The following is an 18,240-nucleotide window of genomic DNA, read 5'->3' as shown; positions in this document are numbered from 1 at the left end:
ATTTATAACTAGGTAATTAAATTAATCCTGAAATCTATTGTAATGGAAATTAGTTCTGCTCTTAACGCAGAAATAAGTAAATTTTATTTTACTCTGTGACACAAATAATTATGTTTTAGTTTATAACGCATTTTGAAAAATAGAAATAATATTCAAATCTTATAATCTGCTGTGCTATTATAATATAATAAATAGATATTTTCGTTATAAGATTTTTTTAAAACAATAAAAATTAAGGCATAATTTTTAATTCATTATCCGCCATTATTAATTCTTCCTTTTTTACATGTAAATTTTCGCACGTAAAATTTTTTTATATACAATATGTAGGATGATTATATATTTTGTTATCGAAAAAGTTATATTATTTGAACAACATCATTCAGTTCTACATATGTATATGTACATATAATCGATTTCTCATTCTTTAACAAATAAATTCAAAACAAGAAAACAAAACTGCAGATTAAAATAATTCATCGACTATAGAGGCAGAAGTTGAAATTATTATTGATATAACGGAATCATTATTGATATCAGGAAAACTATACCTAATTCTACAATCGAATGTCCACCTATTAGAAAAAAAAGTGAGACTAGATTTGCAATCAGGTAACAGTAGTGAGAAAACAAATAATGTAAATAAGAACAATATTAAAAATACCGCAGGGATAAATTCACAATCTTCTTCTTCTCTTTTTCTTTTTACATTAGGCCTCTGACCTGTGTCATGTCTCTCTTATATGCTTGTGCGCACGCTGATTATTCAATTGTCACAAGCATATGTGATCTACAGTTTCACTGCCAATTCCGAACGGATTTTTTAAGAGGTGTTTCTGTGAGCAAGAATACTCTCGGGAAGTTGCCAGCCTTTTCCAAGAAGAGACATGAGCGTAAATATTTTGATTCCTACTGAGATCGAACTCGGGACTTCTGACATGATAGTGCGCTGTCATGCCTCGAGCTCACAATCAAATGACAATCCGCATGAAATCGATTTAATGCATAATCGTGCGAAAGTGATTCTATACAACAAAGGAGACAAGAATGAAGGTGACTTCATCGATATGGATAGCAGTCTGTTTCGATCCTCCCAGTGACGATGGCCCATTCGCTGTCGTTTATTTTCGCGACAGCCATTTCTTCTCTTTTTGTGTTCCGTAAATGGAAAGGCTATATATAAAGATTGCACTAGGAACGTGAAGTTGGCTGGGTGCGCGCGACCGGGGGTTGGTAGCGGCAAGCGGTGAGCGGCGAGGGTTGAACGGGGACGGAGTATGCGCGATGGTGTAGCCATTCGATAACGAAGGGAGGCGCGGAGGAGAGCTCTCAACGAGCGCGTGTACACCTTTGTGTATACATCAGGGAATTCGTCATAGGTTAACGGGAGGTAAATGCGCGTTCGGTAGACACGACGTCCCTCTATCTGCGAAGAGCACCGCGGATATGTGACGATGGTCCCGTCTTCAACCTGGAGAGGGCTGTTCGGGAGTGATCAATTCGTGCAACATGAACGTTTCTCTGTGAGCCCGGCCTGAAAATCGGTGAGCACGGTGAGCCTGCGAGAGAACCTTAAGAATATGGCGAGGTTCGTATTGTCCGTGAAAAGGACAACTACACGAGAGCTTTAGTATCGTTCTCCAGAGGATTGCGAGAGTCCCGAGCTTTTATTGAGATAAGAGAATTTCAAGAACATAAGGCTTACACTTATATAAAGCCGCATCGCCTAAAAGAAATTTCTGAAGAAAAACGAAGTTCTTAAAGTCGAATACGGTATCAATCAATGGTGAAAAAAAATCATTCACGTTCTATCGAGGAATTTATGTTAGGAATTTATCAAAAACGAAGCCCGAGATCGAACAATGATACAAGGTATGATGATAGATTGTAGATGTTAAAAACTATACCAGGAGATAAACTAGTATCATTCATAAACCGAGTTTAATGATCTCGTGAACCTATATACATTGGACGTCATATTTAAATAGGATTCACAAAGGGAATGAAGAACATGTATAACGCGGACAAGGTAATGCGGATGAACGACAGTGTCCTCTACTGATCCTGCGTGGTATCTTCTGTAACATGAGATGGAGGACTCCTGAAAGGTGCGGCGAGATCGGATTTCGTTATTCGATCACGCAGCCATACGCGATTCGGTCAAGGAGAATCTCGACTTCGAGAATGTCAGCGTTTCCGAGGTCGGATGTGCCGGATCGATCTGGAAGAGAAGGTTGACCGATCGTCGGTACCGACAGACTGGTGGTTCCCTGGAACACCAGGCATAAGGTGTCCAATCGATTCGAAGGAAGCACGACCTTCGAGTCACGTGCGCTACCGACCGACCGACCGAAAGTTGATGATACTAGCGGCTGCCGCGTACGTGAGGGATTCGAGGATCAGGGAAAAATCTAAGAAAGAAGGAAGCCGAAGACTCGTCGTCCTTGATCCTCGCGCAGTGCCCGGAAGATATATTTATTTCCGGCCGTCCAAGAATAATCCCGGTTTACTCGACCTATTCCGGCACGGGTCGTGGTACCACCCTGTAGAACGCGGTCGCTCAACGGGGGATCCAAAATCACAAAAGGTCTAACTATCTATATACCGTTAGTGACTGGTACTACCGAGTGCACAACACTTGGAGAACTGTTCTGCGGTGACGGCGGCAGCGGCAATGGCGGTTCGATACCGGCAGTCAATGACGCTAGCGTTCTAATTTTATCGCGATGTAACATTGCGCGCCGATGGCGATCGCACGGAAGAGGATTCGCATTTTCCGCTCGATTCGTCGTGGGTCGTGGATGGTGAGCCGACCAATCGATACATTGCCCGACGTAGAAAATTCCGCCTTCCGAAACGCGCCGCGACGGCGGCGGCGACGACTCCTCGACGTAATAAGGACAGTTTACGCCCGTATGAGGCGCACATCATTGCACCATATGGCACCGAGTACGTTGCATATAGACAACGTGAATGCTACTCGCAAACGGGATCCTTCGCTCACGTTCTAGATCGGGCTTCTCGATTTTATGCTAATCAGGCCGGATGGATTGCGCGCGAGCAATAAAGAGAATTTCAATCGATTCGCGGACTTTTCTACGAAGGGAATTTTGTATTCAGAACAAAACCGTCGATAGAGTTAAAGAGACGTGACATGCGCGAGACTTTAACGCACGCAATTATAAAACATTAGCATCGATTGCTATCGCGGGAGCTGCTAAAGGCCGCAATAAGATTATTACGTGTTTGTCATTTATATTATCTCGTTCGCTTTTTCTTCGTTATTAGAACGCAACAAAGATAGTCTCGGCTACCGGGATCATCTAAAGCGACGAAAATTGAAAAATCTGACAGCGAGCGACTGTTAAGAGCAATCAATAGTTCATTTTTAAAACTATAATAAAGATTAATAAAGGGTTGCGAGGGGTCGTACACACACCTTATCTTCCAAATACGAGCATCTAACGGAAGGAATCAAGGAAACAATACGATCAACTGAAAATATCGAGGAACTCGATACAGTATCGGTAATCGTTTATTTTATAGATCTATGTGAAGAAAACAAAAGGATACGGATTTAAACATAATAAAAAACCGATAGGCGAGATAATACAACGAAATACACTGTCCACAATACAATGTCTGAGTGGCGAAGCGATTCTAACAGCGATTCTTACTCCAGAAAGCGAGAGTTCTTCGAAATATCCTGCGTGAAAGCATAGATGACTTCAAGATTATCCACATAGTGTTCGCCGAATCTTTCATAAATCCGATGAGAGAGAGTACGAGGTACGAATACGGTTCTCGCATTCGATGCGCATGTCCAGTGCCTTGACTACCGGGACGCCTATACCTTCATCGGCGTCGCGAAGCACTCGGGAAAGCGACACACATATCAAAGTTTTGCCGCGTATTCGCGATAAAGTCGCGTTTCGTCCATCGGCGTGATATCGCTGCGCGAGATCGGCGAGTCGCCATCGAGTGTACGCCAAGTACGAAAGTAAGAGAGAACAAGTACTGAGTGCGCAAGAAGAGGAAAAGAGGATCTCCTACCGCGCAAGGACGAGGAAGGATTAATTCGCGCGCGAATTACGGATCATCGGAAGCAGAGGAGTAAACGTAGATACTCAGAAAGCAAACAGAGGGAGAAAAAAAAGAGAGAGAGATTGCTTCTTTTTATTATTATATAATCGAAAAATCGGCTGTGCTGCTAATTTAATCAGAGCTTAATGCACGCGTGACATGCGCGCGCGCGCGCGCGCTTCGAGTTTTTTATTAACGCTCGGAATCGGCTGTGCTGTTAATTAATCAGAGCTTAATATACTTAGCGTGTTACCGCGTAGTGTTCGTTCGTAAGCGTCGTCCGTTCGAGGACTCCAGTTGAGGGGGAGGGAAAGAAAAGATAGAAGACGGCGACTTGTTTGACTATATTTTTGCTATACGTCTTTTCTGATCGCTTGTTTACGACGACCGCTCGTCGCGAGATCGCGAAGTCATTTTCGACTCTGCGAGAATCAGGCTGCAATTAGCGATTCCTCTCCCATCCCCCTCCCGTCCGATTTCAGCGACTGCCGCCGTGGTGCCGGGTCGGCCGAAGGTCCGATGACGGCTTTTGGAAATTTATGCGCTCGCTCTGCGCAACTTTGCCCAATGTAACTCATCGAGCAACGAAATTCACGTCCCTGTCACACCGACAATCGATCGCCGACACATCGGAGACGGACAATTTCTCGTCTGCTTGATCGACCGTCTGTTTGTTTCCGGACTTCATAGCGGAGAGTGTGCTGGAGGAAAAACAATCCTAAATCTTGCCCCGAGATCGGTGGGAGGGAAGTCCTGACACAAAGTCGAGACACGGTCAGCACGGTACTCCGTTTTTCGCCGCTTGTATATATGTGCGCGCTTGTCCTCAATACATAATTTTCAACATATCTATCTACGGCGGCAACAGCAGCAGCAGCTCAGAGAAAACAATAATACGATAGTAATAAAGAAGGCTCAATGTTCCTCGGCGATCGAAGTCCCATAATCAATCGTCGCGATTCGTTATTCTCGCTCAACGTTAGTTTCAATATCGCTAGCATACGCACCGCTCACAGAGACGATTCGATCATGTCATTTCGTAATATCCTGCGAAAGTGCATCGAGAAGACGCGCCGCATGATCGTTCACGCACTCAAGAGATGAACCGTCGCCGTGTAGACCAAAATCGCGAGTTATCGCAAACGTGGATTATCGGCGCGCCTGTCGAAGGATGTCGAAGCTGATTTGTCACTTCCGTACTTCGGGCACGGATTGATCGAAAAAGGGGAATTCGGAGACACTGGAGCCGAAGGCAATCGAGGGCGGATTTCTGCGCGGCCATGACCAAGTACGGCTTCGCCAGACTGGCTTTATGGCGACCGAGGCGCTCCATGACCTCGCAACCATCGAACAACCAGGAAAACAACCCTCTAATGTATGCTATCATTGTACTTTGCACTCCAATATGTATAAAGGGTGTACCGAAAGTCACACGCTTTCGCTTTGGCAACAAGAAAATTGCACTGAGAGAAAGCAGTAGTAGCAACTATGAAGGACTATAAGTTTTATATGTAAAATTAACATATATAATTCAATAAACTAATGCACATATAAAACTTGTACTTACTTTTAAGTTGCCGTTACTATGTCTTCTTTTCTGAGTGTGGGATTGACTCTTAAAATTTCAACAAAAGATTACATTGACATAAAAAGAGTTTTACTGCTTTAAATAGAAGTTTAAATAAATAATCAATCTTATTTTTCAAATAACTCAATTAAATAATCTTTAATTTAATGTAACCATGATTAAAAGCTCGATTTTCAAAATATATAAAAATCTTAAAGAGCTGAAGGAACTTTACAAAAATCTCTATAGCTGTAAGAAAACGCGCGACTTTTGGTGTATTCTATATATGTATTCTTATATGTATGCAAATAAATAATGTTATTGCTGACACGCTGTGCTTTGGATGTTGCCATCGGTGGACTCGCTCGAAGACGATCGATTTTAGTCTCGGACGACGAAGCTAAACGTCCACGAGGACACGCGCTCTGCGTTCATATCCAAGAGCTCTTCACGATCCTTGTATTAGTTGTACTTAATAAACGTATCGATGTACACACCCACCACGTATGAACCTCCCTCTCTTACGCTTCATGTGGCTTGCTCACAGGTTGATCCGCGCCATCGTCATCACCTTTTTTGTTTTCGCCGTGCGCCTTTCTTTAGCACATTTTTATCCGTCCCGCCAATCAACGCTTCGTGTTCCTGGCTTTGTATGTGCTCGACGTTGGAAAAAAGGCGAGCTTGAAGCTCATGTGACAGCGGCACGACGAAAGTACATGTTACAAAGTATATATTAAGTTTATCGTAATATTCTAGATCTTTCTTCTTAAAAAAAAAATGAGCCACCAATAATTTATCTAAAGAAATCTGTTTCTCTTCGCAAAAAAAAAAAGAAAATAGAAACCATAAAAATAACCATACAATGAAATTATTATTAGCCTTAATTTCGTTTTCCTTTGCGTCGTTCATGGCTGGTTTCACCAGTACCGGTTAACTTCCGTGATTTAATAATCGTAATTTAACTTACTGTGTTTGTCTTCTTCTATACTTACTTCGACTTTTAGAAAGAGACAAAGAATCAATGAAACTGAGGTTTAAAATTGTCATCGATAAATGTAACTTTTATCTAATAATGTCTTTAAACTTTTGCTATTCCGATTTCCATAAAATTAAGTAAATTAAATTACATACGATGTATTATCCAAAATTATTATCTGCACGTAGTTATTTATAATACATAGGATTTTCTTTTCATAGAAAATTATTTACGCAAATAATGAGCAAATATATTCGTATGACTACATTTATATTTGGAACTAATTAATAAAATGTAAATTAGTTTGCTTCATATTTTATATATTGTGGCCTCTCGCGCCTTTCCTACAGCAACAATAAATATGATAAAACGATGTGATAAATCGTGAAAGAATTAATGGCGGTTTACACAGAATTTAACGGCTTTATTTATAGCTTTGACGAACGAACGAAAAATACATGCGATTCGATTGCCAGAAAGTCACATCGATTACGTGGCTCGCGGATATTCGTTCCACATCAGGATAAATATTGTTCGTTGTTACGATACTTGATTAGTAATTCGCAGTGGCAGTTGTACTCGTACGATCAATCGTTCGCTATTCTTGTAACACGACTCAACAGAGGACGCAAAGTTAAGTATGACGAACATGCAATATCGAAAATAATTGGTCATAAATTGAATTAATAATTTTTACACAGAAATGGTAAAACCTATGTTACATAATTCGCAAACGTTAATTTAATAAATATATTATTTTCTAACTTTTTCACGCTAAAATCATGTAAATTATATTAAATCTATTAAATATCTATATCCTGAATTTCAATTTAAAATGAAAAGAAAAACGTTCACTATAATATAACTATAGACATGTATAAATTTCGAATAATTTCGACCTGAGATCGAAATAGAAGTTCAAAAATTCACTTGTATCAAACGAAAACATTATGGATTCAATACACGATCTCATCAATTGTTCTCTAATGTATGTGCCGCAGCGGGTTCGATTGGTGTAAAAATAAAAGATCGATCAAAAGAAAATTGCATCATCGAAAGAGAGCTCGGTGTAGTCGAAGAAATGAGCAGCGAACAAGATAGCAGTCTCTGATGTAAATCAATAAATATTTATGTATTACGCTATAATGGAGAGATGGAAAACTGCAAACGTTGTGGAACGGCATTCATGGAGTTACCCGAGAAAGCATGATTAATAAGCGGACGATTAATACGAGTAGGTGGACTTACTGTGTTGGTACAGCTGTGGGTATTCAATACGGGTATTCTGGGAACATGAGAGGATTTTACCGAAGCTAATTAGACTGCGATAAGAAGCGTGGGTGCGATTGTGTCAAGCATTTAACTCAATTTCAACGATTGCCTCATCCCCAGAGCCACTCCCGATACGTTTCCTATTCGATGAATTTAGAGCAGATAAAGGTCGCGAAATTATCATTTTCCCTTGTGTAAAATGCAGCTGTAACAATGCGCGAAGTTCACCGAAGTAATGAGCAGCCGATCGATCACCAAGTCTCCGCGCTTAATAAACTGACTTCCTTATTCTAAATTACATGAGAGATGTTTCGATAGAGCTGACGAATAATAATCACCAAGATTGAAGACGCATCGATGCGCTGCCAACACAATGACGTACATTATGCACGGGGAGACGCGTCCGGAGCTAGATATCGATTTACAAAGTTACAATGCATTGCATGAATTACGAGTTTCCGCTGAACTTGAATTACCTCTAGCGACTCAACTTCTTTATTCTGAATTACTACGTAAAGTTTCGATTCGCGTGACGTAAGGTAGTCGAGGTCAAAGTTTCGATTTGCTCGCACACATACATAAAGCCTGATGTACCCCCTATGAGCTTTATTTAGATAAGATAGTTACGCAGTTTGATTACGGAAGAGATTCTGATCAAGAAAATTCGCGGTTAGACTATTAGAGAATTACGTGAAATAAAATAATCTCTTTGAACTGCAATATAAAATCGAATGTTTTATTGGAGTCTTGTAATTAACGCGAATAATTATTTTTGCTTTAATATAATTTATTTTATTCTCTCTATGTTGTTAGTTTGCTCTCTGTTCTCGCAACCTTTTCTAAAGTTTTATTTTTCGAAATTATTCATTTATATTATACTAATTATTAGGTGCGCAACTAAGTTCTCGCTGTTATTTTCATGGCATTTGCATCAAAATAATAGCGAGAACTTAGTTGCGCACCTAATATATATTTATTATATTATTTCGTCATATTATTCGAATAACTATTAAAATATTCTTAAATAAAGACAGCAATAAATATGAATAAAATATTTTTACTTGCACATAAAATAAATTATTATATAAAATAAAATACAATTAATTCGATTAATTATATGACTTAGAAATATTCTTATCTATCCCAGAATTCTTGTCGTTTTTATTCACTTCCTATCATTCGAATAAAATTGTATCCAGTTTCGCACAATATTACATATAGTATTGACGTAGAAATAGCTGAGGTCGAAATGTCGATTCGTTCATAGACACTAAACCGCATTTACATTGTTTAGTCATGACAGAAGAGAGTGCATTTGCGGCTCAACTTGCGTCAGAATAGTCTTACCACCCTCGCTGCCGCCATGTACTGGATGCTACATATTTATGCAGCTTACCGCAGTGCTCACGCGGTATACTTCCGGCAAGTTAAAAAAAACCACGAAGAGCCGTTATGCTAAAAAGATCACGTGAGTCATGAAAGCGATAGTATCGGCTTTCGTTGAAGTGAATATCGATCATTGCGTTAAACGAGAAACGGATAAAAAGACGGAAAAATATGCGGTGAAAATTCATCAAAGTTAGAAGTTTCGCGAATTTTAAATATTCTACGGGACTCAATAATAACATTTAGTATCTAATAGAAATAAAGGCACAGGAATTATCTTCAAATTATGGAAAAATATTTTGAAAATGATATTCTCTCTCGTTTAAAATCGAAAATACATACAAAAATGTGTATTTTTTAGTAAATATTTTGCTAAACGTGTGATTTTCTTTTGCAAATTTTAATTTTTAAAAATTACTTTTCAGTTAATTTTAGATATAATAGATTTTAAAAAACACATTTGGAAGCTATGAAGTAGTAATAAATTTTCTCAACTTTTTGCTGCAGAAAAATAAAAAAATCTTTGAAAAAAGTTCGTTCTTATATAATACTCTTCTTTCTTCTGAGTTAATATTAAACATTTCTGACACATGTATCAGGAAACACGATAGTGCTTCGGCGCTAAATATACTTCATGTCGCAAAAACGGCACAAACAAATAGTTCGCTATTCTACATCAGTAAAGTTACTTATTTTATGTAACAGTAACAAATTCCCTATGACATCTTCTCGGAGGCCGAGTATCGATCTTGCTCGAAAGAGATAGAATCAGAGATATGAAGATTGTGATTTATAACAGATTCAATGCACACAGCGACATGTAGTTACACAATATAGTTATGGTGTTCGTGTGAATTTTCTAAGGAATGTAAAGACGACGCGAGTACAAAAGCGCGAAGTAAGGTACGCAGGAGACGAATTCCACATTTTCGAGCCTTTCGAGCACATTACGGTTACGATGTGTCAGCGCAGCAATCACGATGACATCTCGCCGTTCGATTCCATCCGTTCTTTTTCACACGTTCTTTTTCGTGTGTGCCGCGAATTCGCGACCGTGTCACCGGCTTTCGCCGGTATTGATCTGGTTTTACCCCGCATTCCACAGCTACCCTCCGTCCCCCCACGCAACCTTCTCTCTGCTACCCCCGCATACGATGAATTGTGTGTGTGTGTATACAGGCGTGTCGTACGCCCCCCTGTACTGTATAATGGCATCATGGTCGAACAATAAATGTCGGCCGAATCCCACATATGCACTATAGTTTTAGGGCACAAAACCGATGTTGATGACATCGATACACAAACTGCTTCGGTTAATGCGTATTTCGCCTGTATTTAGCGCATTACTCCTAATGCAAGATTGATAGAGACCTTTCTATGCTAGCTTTAGAATTAAAAATAGCAGAGGTATAAAAGAATTCTTATATTAGAAGTGTGTTTGCATCTGTGACAAAAATAAAATAAGGTAGGCAGTCAATTTATAAAAATATATAAACTATATTTTAAAAATAATTAAATGTTTCTTAAACTCGAATTTAGAGAAATTTGATTATCATTCCTGAGTCCATAAAATAATATTTGAGGAAAACTCAATTATTTTATTTCTTCATATTACTTCATGTAACTGATAATTTATCATATTCTATCAATATTAAGAAACACACTATACATTTAATACTATAAGAATAAAAAAATTATGAAGAAAAATGATATTTGGTTATATTTTAGCTAGAGGATAAGATCAGCAGCAAATCTGTGTCAAAGAATTTGCAATCGCGAGATCTGGACCACCCTGTGTAATATACGATGATCGATATCGCGTTATTTGACATCCTCGCCCGAAGGGCAATCTGACATTTTACGCGAAAACATGTGCTGTCGTGTATGTTTTATTGCAAACGACACGACCGCTTTGTCGTCATCACGAACGCGTTTATTTTCAAAATCAAAGTATTGATACACTGGAAAGTGTATATCTAAAAAAAGAGAAAATATTCGGTGCAAAACTGGAAGCTATCTTTAGTGCATCAAATTTATGAATATTATAGAATATCAATCATTATTATAAAAGAAAGATATAGATCACTTAAAAACTTATCATTTTTATAAAATAAAAATTATAGCACAAAATAATGTAAAGAATAATCTAGAGTTACGTGTTTTTCTCTTTTATTTGTACCAGTGTAATCATTGGATCATATTACTACACAATATCAATATTTGTTCGAGAAAATAAGAAAGAGAGATGAAGAGAAATTCTTAAGAAAAATTGAAAGGAAGATCGGTATTTTAACCTTTAACAAGAGTTGTATAACACAGAGCTTAAAAATAGAACAGCTGTACTAATTTCAAATGCTCTTACGTATAAATAAAAGATAATATTTCGAAACTATATAGTTAGTTTATTTTTTGCTATTTCCAGGATTATCAAAAATAAATTTTTCGAAACACACTTTCGTATGGTATTTATTTGATCATTAAATGCCGGTAACAAGCGGCAGATACTATCGTTACATAGTTACAATAAATAAATTCTACATGCATCATAAATGCAATATTACGGCTTGCTTAAAATTGCAAATTCATTAGATGGCAATAAATTTTTTTTTCCCCATTTAATATCGAGGCCATTGTCGATGCTGCAGCACGATAAACAAAAGTCACATTCATTGTTATATATTACTTCCGTATTGACGGATACGTTACGTTAGCGTAAGCGTGCCATTTGAGCAATCGATCGAATCGGCGAATTCATATTTTCCATTATCACGTTCAATCGATTATGCCGAATCATTGAGTAATAAAAAAACTTGGTAAAATCGTCATATAACCAATATCGCTCGTCGCCGCGAAAATCCATTTAAAAATCGGCTCGCTGACGTCTACGGAAGTTTAAATCGGAAGGTTACAGCACTCTCGGATCGATTCCAAACAGATTTAGCGGTACAGTTAGCAATAATTAGGCACGATGTCCGAAACTAGCACGCGATATCATTAACACGCGCCGTTACGTCATCAGAGAGCGCGATAACATTTGTCATCGTAGCGGTAACAGTTACGGATCTAAGGGGTGCGTGTACAATGGGGAGACCACCCAGCATGCCGGTCATGGCCGCAGAAGCGTGGGTACACGCTAAAGTTTGAACACGTGCAAGCGCACTTGCGTGTGTATATAATCCGCGAAGAAGAGGGTGGCGAGTCTGAAGTGAGGAAAAGAAGCGATTCATTCGGTAATCGCAGACGTGTCTACGTCAGAGATTATGAGCGTGAACCCCGATTTGCCGTCGCGCCGAATAAACGACCTTACCCTTGGGGAGACGTGATTAATACCGTAAGTCACGTAAGACCTGAAGCACGAAGGGGATGAAAGTGGCGGCGCGATTCACGGGACGAACTTAAAATATATTTTCATAAACGCACACTCGGCGCCAGATGGTCTACCTGGTGGTGGCTGCCAGATAAGATAATTCTTTTTTAGGGAATACGTGGGCGGGTCGGAATGAACCTCTGAGAAATCGATGGATTTATATAGGCAACGTGACTATTCTTACATCGTACTAATCTTGACGATCGATTAATAAGTGCATATTTTTTAGTGATATTACGTGACTTATTTTACACGCTTAAATTTAGTTAAATAATGAAATTATTAACTGCACGGAATCTAGTGGTATCAAGTAATGAGAGGCGATTAAATCATAGAGGATGTAGAAAATTCCATCAATTAATTAGTAATTTAGCGAACAATATATATCTTGACGAAGGCTTTGTGTGCAAAAAAATTATCTAAACTTTTTTCTAATTAGTTTATATCTAAATTCTAGTTTCTATATCTAAATTAGTTTATATCTAAAAAGACTTCCAATATTCTTAAGATTCCTAAATTCAAGTAGTTTCAGATGTATAATATTTATTCCGAATTTTTACCAAAAATTTTTTTGCTTGCCTACATATTTCTTCCTAATTAATTTATATTTAATACCTGTTTCCAACAACGTAAATTAACTTACTTGGTTCAACTCTTTATCTTTTTCTAGTTCTACGAATTAGAATTATTTTATGTCTAATGCTCGTTTCCACCAATGTAGTTTAACTTTAATCTCATCTTTTTATTCATCTTTTTTAATTCCTAGAACTAAAAAAAGATAAAGAGTAAATTAAGCCAAGATTAAAATTACTTTACATTGATAGAAACGAGCATTAGACACAAACTAATTCTAATACTAAAAAATGAAGAATAAGTTGAGCCAAGATTAAAGTTATTCTACATTGGTAGAAATAGACATAAAAATATCTTCAATATGTCTTACTAAATTTATCAGGAATCTTTATATATATGTTTACTCTGAATCTGTCGAATGCTAAAGCAAAATATGTATGAGATACGTTGCTGGCAATCTCCAAGAAAGACATCAGCATGTCAACCAGGCCGATCCACAAAAAAATGGAAAATAGCTGTATGCGCAGCATCGTAAACCGCAGATCTGTCTAATGACTAATTGAAAAAGGTAGTTACGCGAAAAAGGAACGATTGTTCGATTCGTTGACCTAAATCAAGTGGCATACCGCCACCGTTGTCATGGCCATCGTCGTCGCCGTCGTCGTCGTTGCTGTGTGGATATTCAGGTGAATGGGCCGGGGCATATCCAGATTCGCAACAGCGAGCGGCGAGAGTAGGAGCCTAATCGATAACCTACTAGATTTTATAGGTCTGTGCACAGTGTGCATTGGACGCTATAATTTCACAGAGGGTGGCCCCGGCCGCAGACCCGATGCTCGAATGCACGCGCGTATGCGCCGGACACATTCAGTGAAACTCGTAACGTGACGTTGTGCATTAATTTCCTAAGTTCGGCACGTACGCGTTTCCGTCGCGGCAATATCAACTGCCTCTTTAAAACGCACATCGAATGCTCGATTCGGCTCGAAGGTCGAATCGGCAATATGAATTCTTTCCCGACAGAAATTATAATACTTCCGTAAGTCGTGTCCGCGCGTTTACGTCCGAAAGAGCGGAATACTATTACCGATGAATCATAGGGTATATACTTTGCGTTATATGCATATAACATTTCGTTATAATTTTATAACCCATCGTCTATACACCTAAGTATACACAAACTTTAGATAACTACAAACTACATTTATAATGCCTAGCACGCCGCAATTACATTACTTTGCCTCTAAATAATGATGCGATTTAATCACAGGAAAATTTGCATCTGATTGATGATATAATAATTCTACTGAAATAGAATAGATAATTCTACTACAATTTCAGCTAAGTATTAATTAATTAATTACTCTATTCGTTCAATAAAACAATTGAAATAAAAAATGAGACGGTTAAAATAGGATCAGTAAATAAAAAATTTTGAACGCAACAATCTCATGACGTCGGATTTAATTTTACATGTTAATTTAATGGGGCAGCGAATAATTTTCCAATAACTCGTGTGAAGTTTCCAATAACTACGAAGGCTTTAATCGGGTTACGAGAACGTAGGATCGATCTCGAGCCCTCTATTCAATTTAGTCTCGTGCGGATCGTTAAAGCGATGTCGATGGTATCGAAATTCGCGGTGCAAAGCATCTCGGATAACAGTTTTCTCTGCAGTCTTCGCAAGATATATCGTCAAGTGCACGCTTTTTACAGGACAAGAGTCCCCAAGGGAATCCCTGTACATTTTACAGTTGGATTTCCGGCGGAACTCCCGGAGTATTATATTATAAAAACACGCGAGGTATTGAATGCGCCGCGGCGTTTTGCGATGGCTTTATTTTTATTATCGTTACTCTGTGACGTCACCATATTACGTAGAGTTCATAGACGATCGTTACTAATTATTTTGTAGAATGTATATTAGCAAATAGACAGGCTATAGAATCAATACTTAAAATCTATAACAGGTGACAATATATTCGTGACTCAAAATTAATTCAAATTTAATTAGCTTTTACTATTTTTAAATATTTTCACGCTTTCTAAAGCTAAAAAGTAAATCAATACTTTTAAAGCATTGACAAGTGTCTCTGATTCATCATCGATTGTAATACTCAATCTTTGCATTAACTTGGAACGCGATCTGTTTTATGTGATGCAAAAACATCTTTGCTCCAGGTGATAATTTTGTTTATCAAGGAAAAACGAATACATGTAACTTGAAGAGCAAGATTTTGCTACTATTATGAATTTGTTCTGATGCATTCTATGTATATATGTTTAACATCGATAAGGCGGTAAAGCAGAGAGCCTCCTGTTGTACAGCACCACCTGCTAACAGAGGTCTGAAACGATTTTGCAGCAATACCCGCCGTTGGGATTCGTTGATCAATTGTACACTGTCGAGAGAATTTATGTATTGAAGAAAAATCGATGAAACAAAAGCGTTTGCTATTTCTTTCAATGGTGATCCTCCATTAGTAGCGATAATTTATGCGTCTCATATAGTCATATAAATGTTATGATCTTGTGAGACATATTCAGCGTGATTAACATGGTCGCGCCAAGCACGTGACACTCAAATTATTTACAAGACCGTTTGATCCTGATTAACCGGTAAATGAGAAGAATCTGTAAGCAAATTGAGTCCGCATCGAGACCATCCACTTAGATTAATCATTTTGATTGAGCGGAAAGTCATGACAATATTATAAAGAAGCAAAACTTAATGCCAAGATAGATTGTTGTCTTCTTGGAAATCAGGAATATTTAAAATATGCATCACAAGTTTCGCAAAAAAAACATCATTGACTCAACGAATCCGATTAAGTGTCATTCTCGGAATTGACATAACGTCTGTACATTTGACTGGCATTTCTAGACAGTGGCCTAGGATCACCAAATGTTCCCACAGACTACGTGACAAAAATGAAATAAACTTTTCTTTCGCAGAGGATTTTCTTTTACTGTGCAAATTTCTTTTCCTCTAAATATTATACATTTTAGTAAATAAATTTTAAACTAAATATCTGCTAAAAATAAAATAAATTAAAATTAAAAAGCAAAATTGCAGAAATTTGAAATTGACATTTATCTTCAATTTATTTTATTAAATTTTTAAAATGTTTCTTGAATGTCAAATGTTTCTATGAACGCATTATCGTAAATACAATCATAATTTCTTTTTTACTTTCGTATACACTAGAAAAAAATTTCTGGTTAAAAATAGACAAATCAAAAATTTCTGATTAAATCTATTATAATTATATTTGAAATAACCAAATGTCTAATTGTATAATAATCTTGATTCTAATTCTAAATGATGAGAATCTTACTGATTCGTTAATTTTCAGAACTTTTCTCAATATAATGTTGTTCATCGTTCAAAGAATATCTGATTTACGTAAAACAACCTATAATAAATAAGATAATTCTATTAATTGGATGTAATTATTTGTATAAGCAGTATAGATTCGCAAATCGTCTCGTTTATTATCATTATGATCGGAAATACGTCAAAGTGCGTTAAGGCATGATAATAGTTTATTGTTTGCAAAATGTATTTGCAGCGGATAAATTAATTGCAATCTATTCCGCTATTATACACATTAATCACCTATTATAATTAGAACATATCGTTAACCAGCACGGGCAGCATTACAGTCAAATCATCGTTATCAAACTTGTAAAATTGAGTATGTCACTGAGACTGGCAACGTGTGATGAGCGCATCGTCTGTAAGAACAAAACGTAGCAGTATGCAAATAAGAATTTCTGACATTCCACGATGTTTCGTCCCCTCGACTTCCCTTATGCTGTACAATCACATTCGCTCGCCTGTAAGAGAACAATTGTGTAAAAATTTTTGAATGTCTTCGAGGAATATGTTTGCTATCGACTGTCAGTCGACTGTCACTGACATATTTATCCACGCGCGAGGAATGTATCTGCGCGTGAAATCCTACTTCCTTATTTTTCTTTTCCATTTTTCCGCCGTGCCACAACGAGATGGATGAAGGACATTCACTTCTTTTCATAACAAACAAGTTAGCAAAGGCACGCACGATTTAGCAATGAGCCGTTGAATAATGGCTATTCTTTCCCGGTGCACAGGTGCGTGTGAGATCGAACCAATTTAATATGTCGAATTAAACTGGGTACGCACGAGACTGCAGAACAGTTAATTATATTTCGATGTTGTTTGCGAACCTCATGGCGTCAAAAAGAATCCCCCGGGAGAGTATCGATGAATTATCAAATTTATTCTGCTCTACCGCCTCCGCACGCTAGTCGGATATTCGAAATTTACTTGCCCTCGATATTTTTCGCAACGTTCGTACTTAAACATGTAGACATAATAAAACGTATAACATTATCGTGGCAGATTTAATAATCAATTATTTATACTCGAATTATCTGAAGTAGAATTTTGTGCATGACGTGTATATATACATGTACACATATATACAGAAAAGCTAGTTTTGCTGAAGTAACTAAAAATTTATAATAGCTAGATACACATTTGAAAATAATTTTATTGGACCATCAAAATAATTATGTAGAATGCTCAAACTACGCTATGAATGCAAAACTAAACTAGAATATCAAAACATTTTGCAGTATTCATCATGTTTGAGATACTTATGTAATTATTTGGATAGTTCAACAAAATTATTTTCAAATCTTATCTCTAGCTAAATTTTAAGATCCTTCAGTAACATTCTTTCCGCGATATATATATATATATATATATATATATATATATAAATATATAAAACGAGGTGACATCGTTTGCAAGCGATTGTTAAAAAACTCAAATATATACATGATATTGTAACTGCATAATGCACTCGAAATATATAAATTGAAACTGTCTAAATTGATAGAGACTCCTGAAATATCGAGTGTTCATGCAATTTATAAATTTAAACGGGGCGAAACAAGAACGAACAAATTATTCGGGTCAACAGCACGCATGAGTTGCTCGTGATAATCCTCCTTGGAAAATCCTTC

The 18,240-nt window shown here is 37.4% G+C and overlaps 1 protein-coding gene across 9 annotated transcripts in view; it reads left to right on the top strand.

Annotated features, from left to right (window-relative positions):
* The first annotated feature begins 1,288 nt into the window (after nucleotides 1-1,288).
* The window catches only part of Ih (hyperpolarization activated cyclic nucleotide gated potassium channel Ih), a 120,871-nt gene continuing 103,919 nt past the window's right edge, over nucleotides 1,289-18,240 (top strand). For 2 of the 9 annotated variants that reach the window (XM_087405387.1, XM_011070726.2), the window contains exon 1: nucleotides 1,293-5,458. In XM_087405387.1, coding sequence (XP_087261513.1) covers nucleotides 5,364-5,458 — 95 coding nt within the window. In that variant the 5' untranslated portion in view covers nucleotides 1,293-5,363. Of the gene's footprint in view, nucleotides 5,459-18,240 lie in introns of all 9 variants that reach the window. The other 7 variants (XM_087405358.1, XM_087405383.1, XM_087405399.1 and 4 more) reach the window with 7 other exon arrangements.

This window comes from Acromyrmex echinatior, chromosome 1, assembly GCF_024713525.1.
Source record: "Acromyrmex echinatior isolate Ae372 chromosome 1, ASM2471352v2, whole genome shotgun sequence".
NCBI lineage: Eukaryota > Metazoa > Arthropoda > Insecta > Hymenoptera > Formicidae > Acromyrmex > Acromyrmex echinatior.
This window is presented reverse-complemented; position numbering and strand designations above follow the sequence as displayed.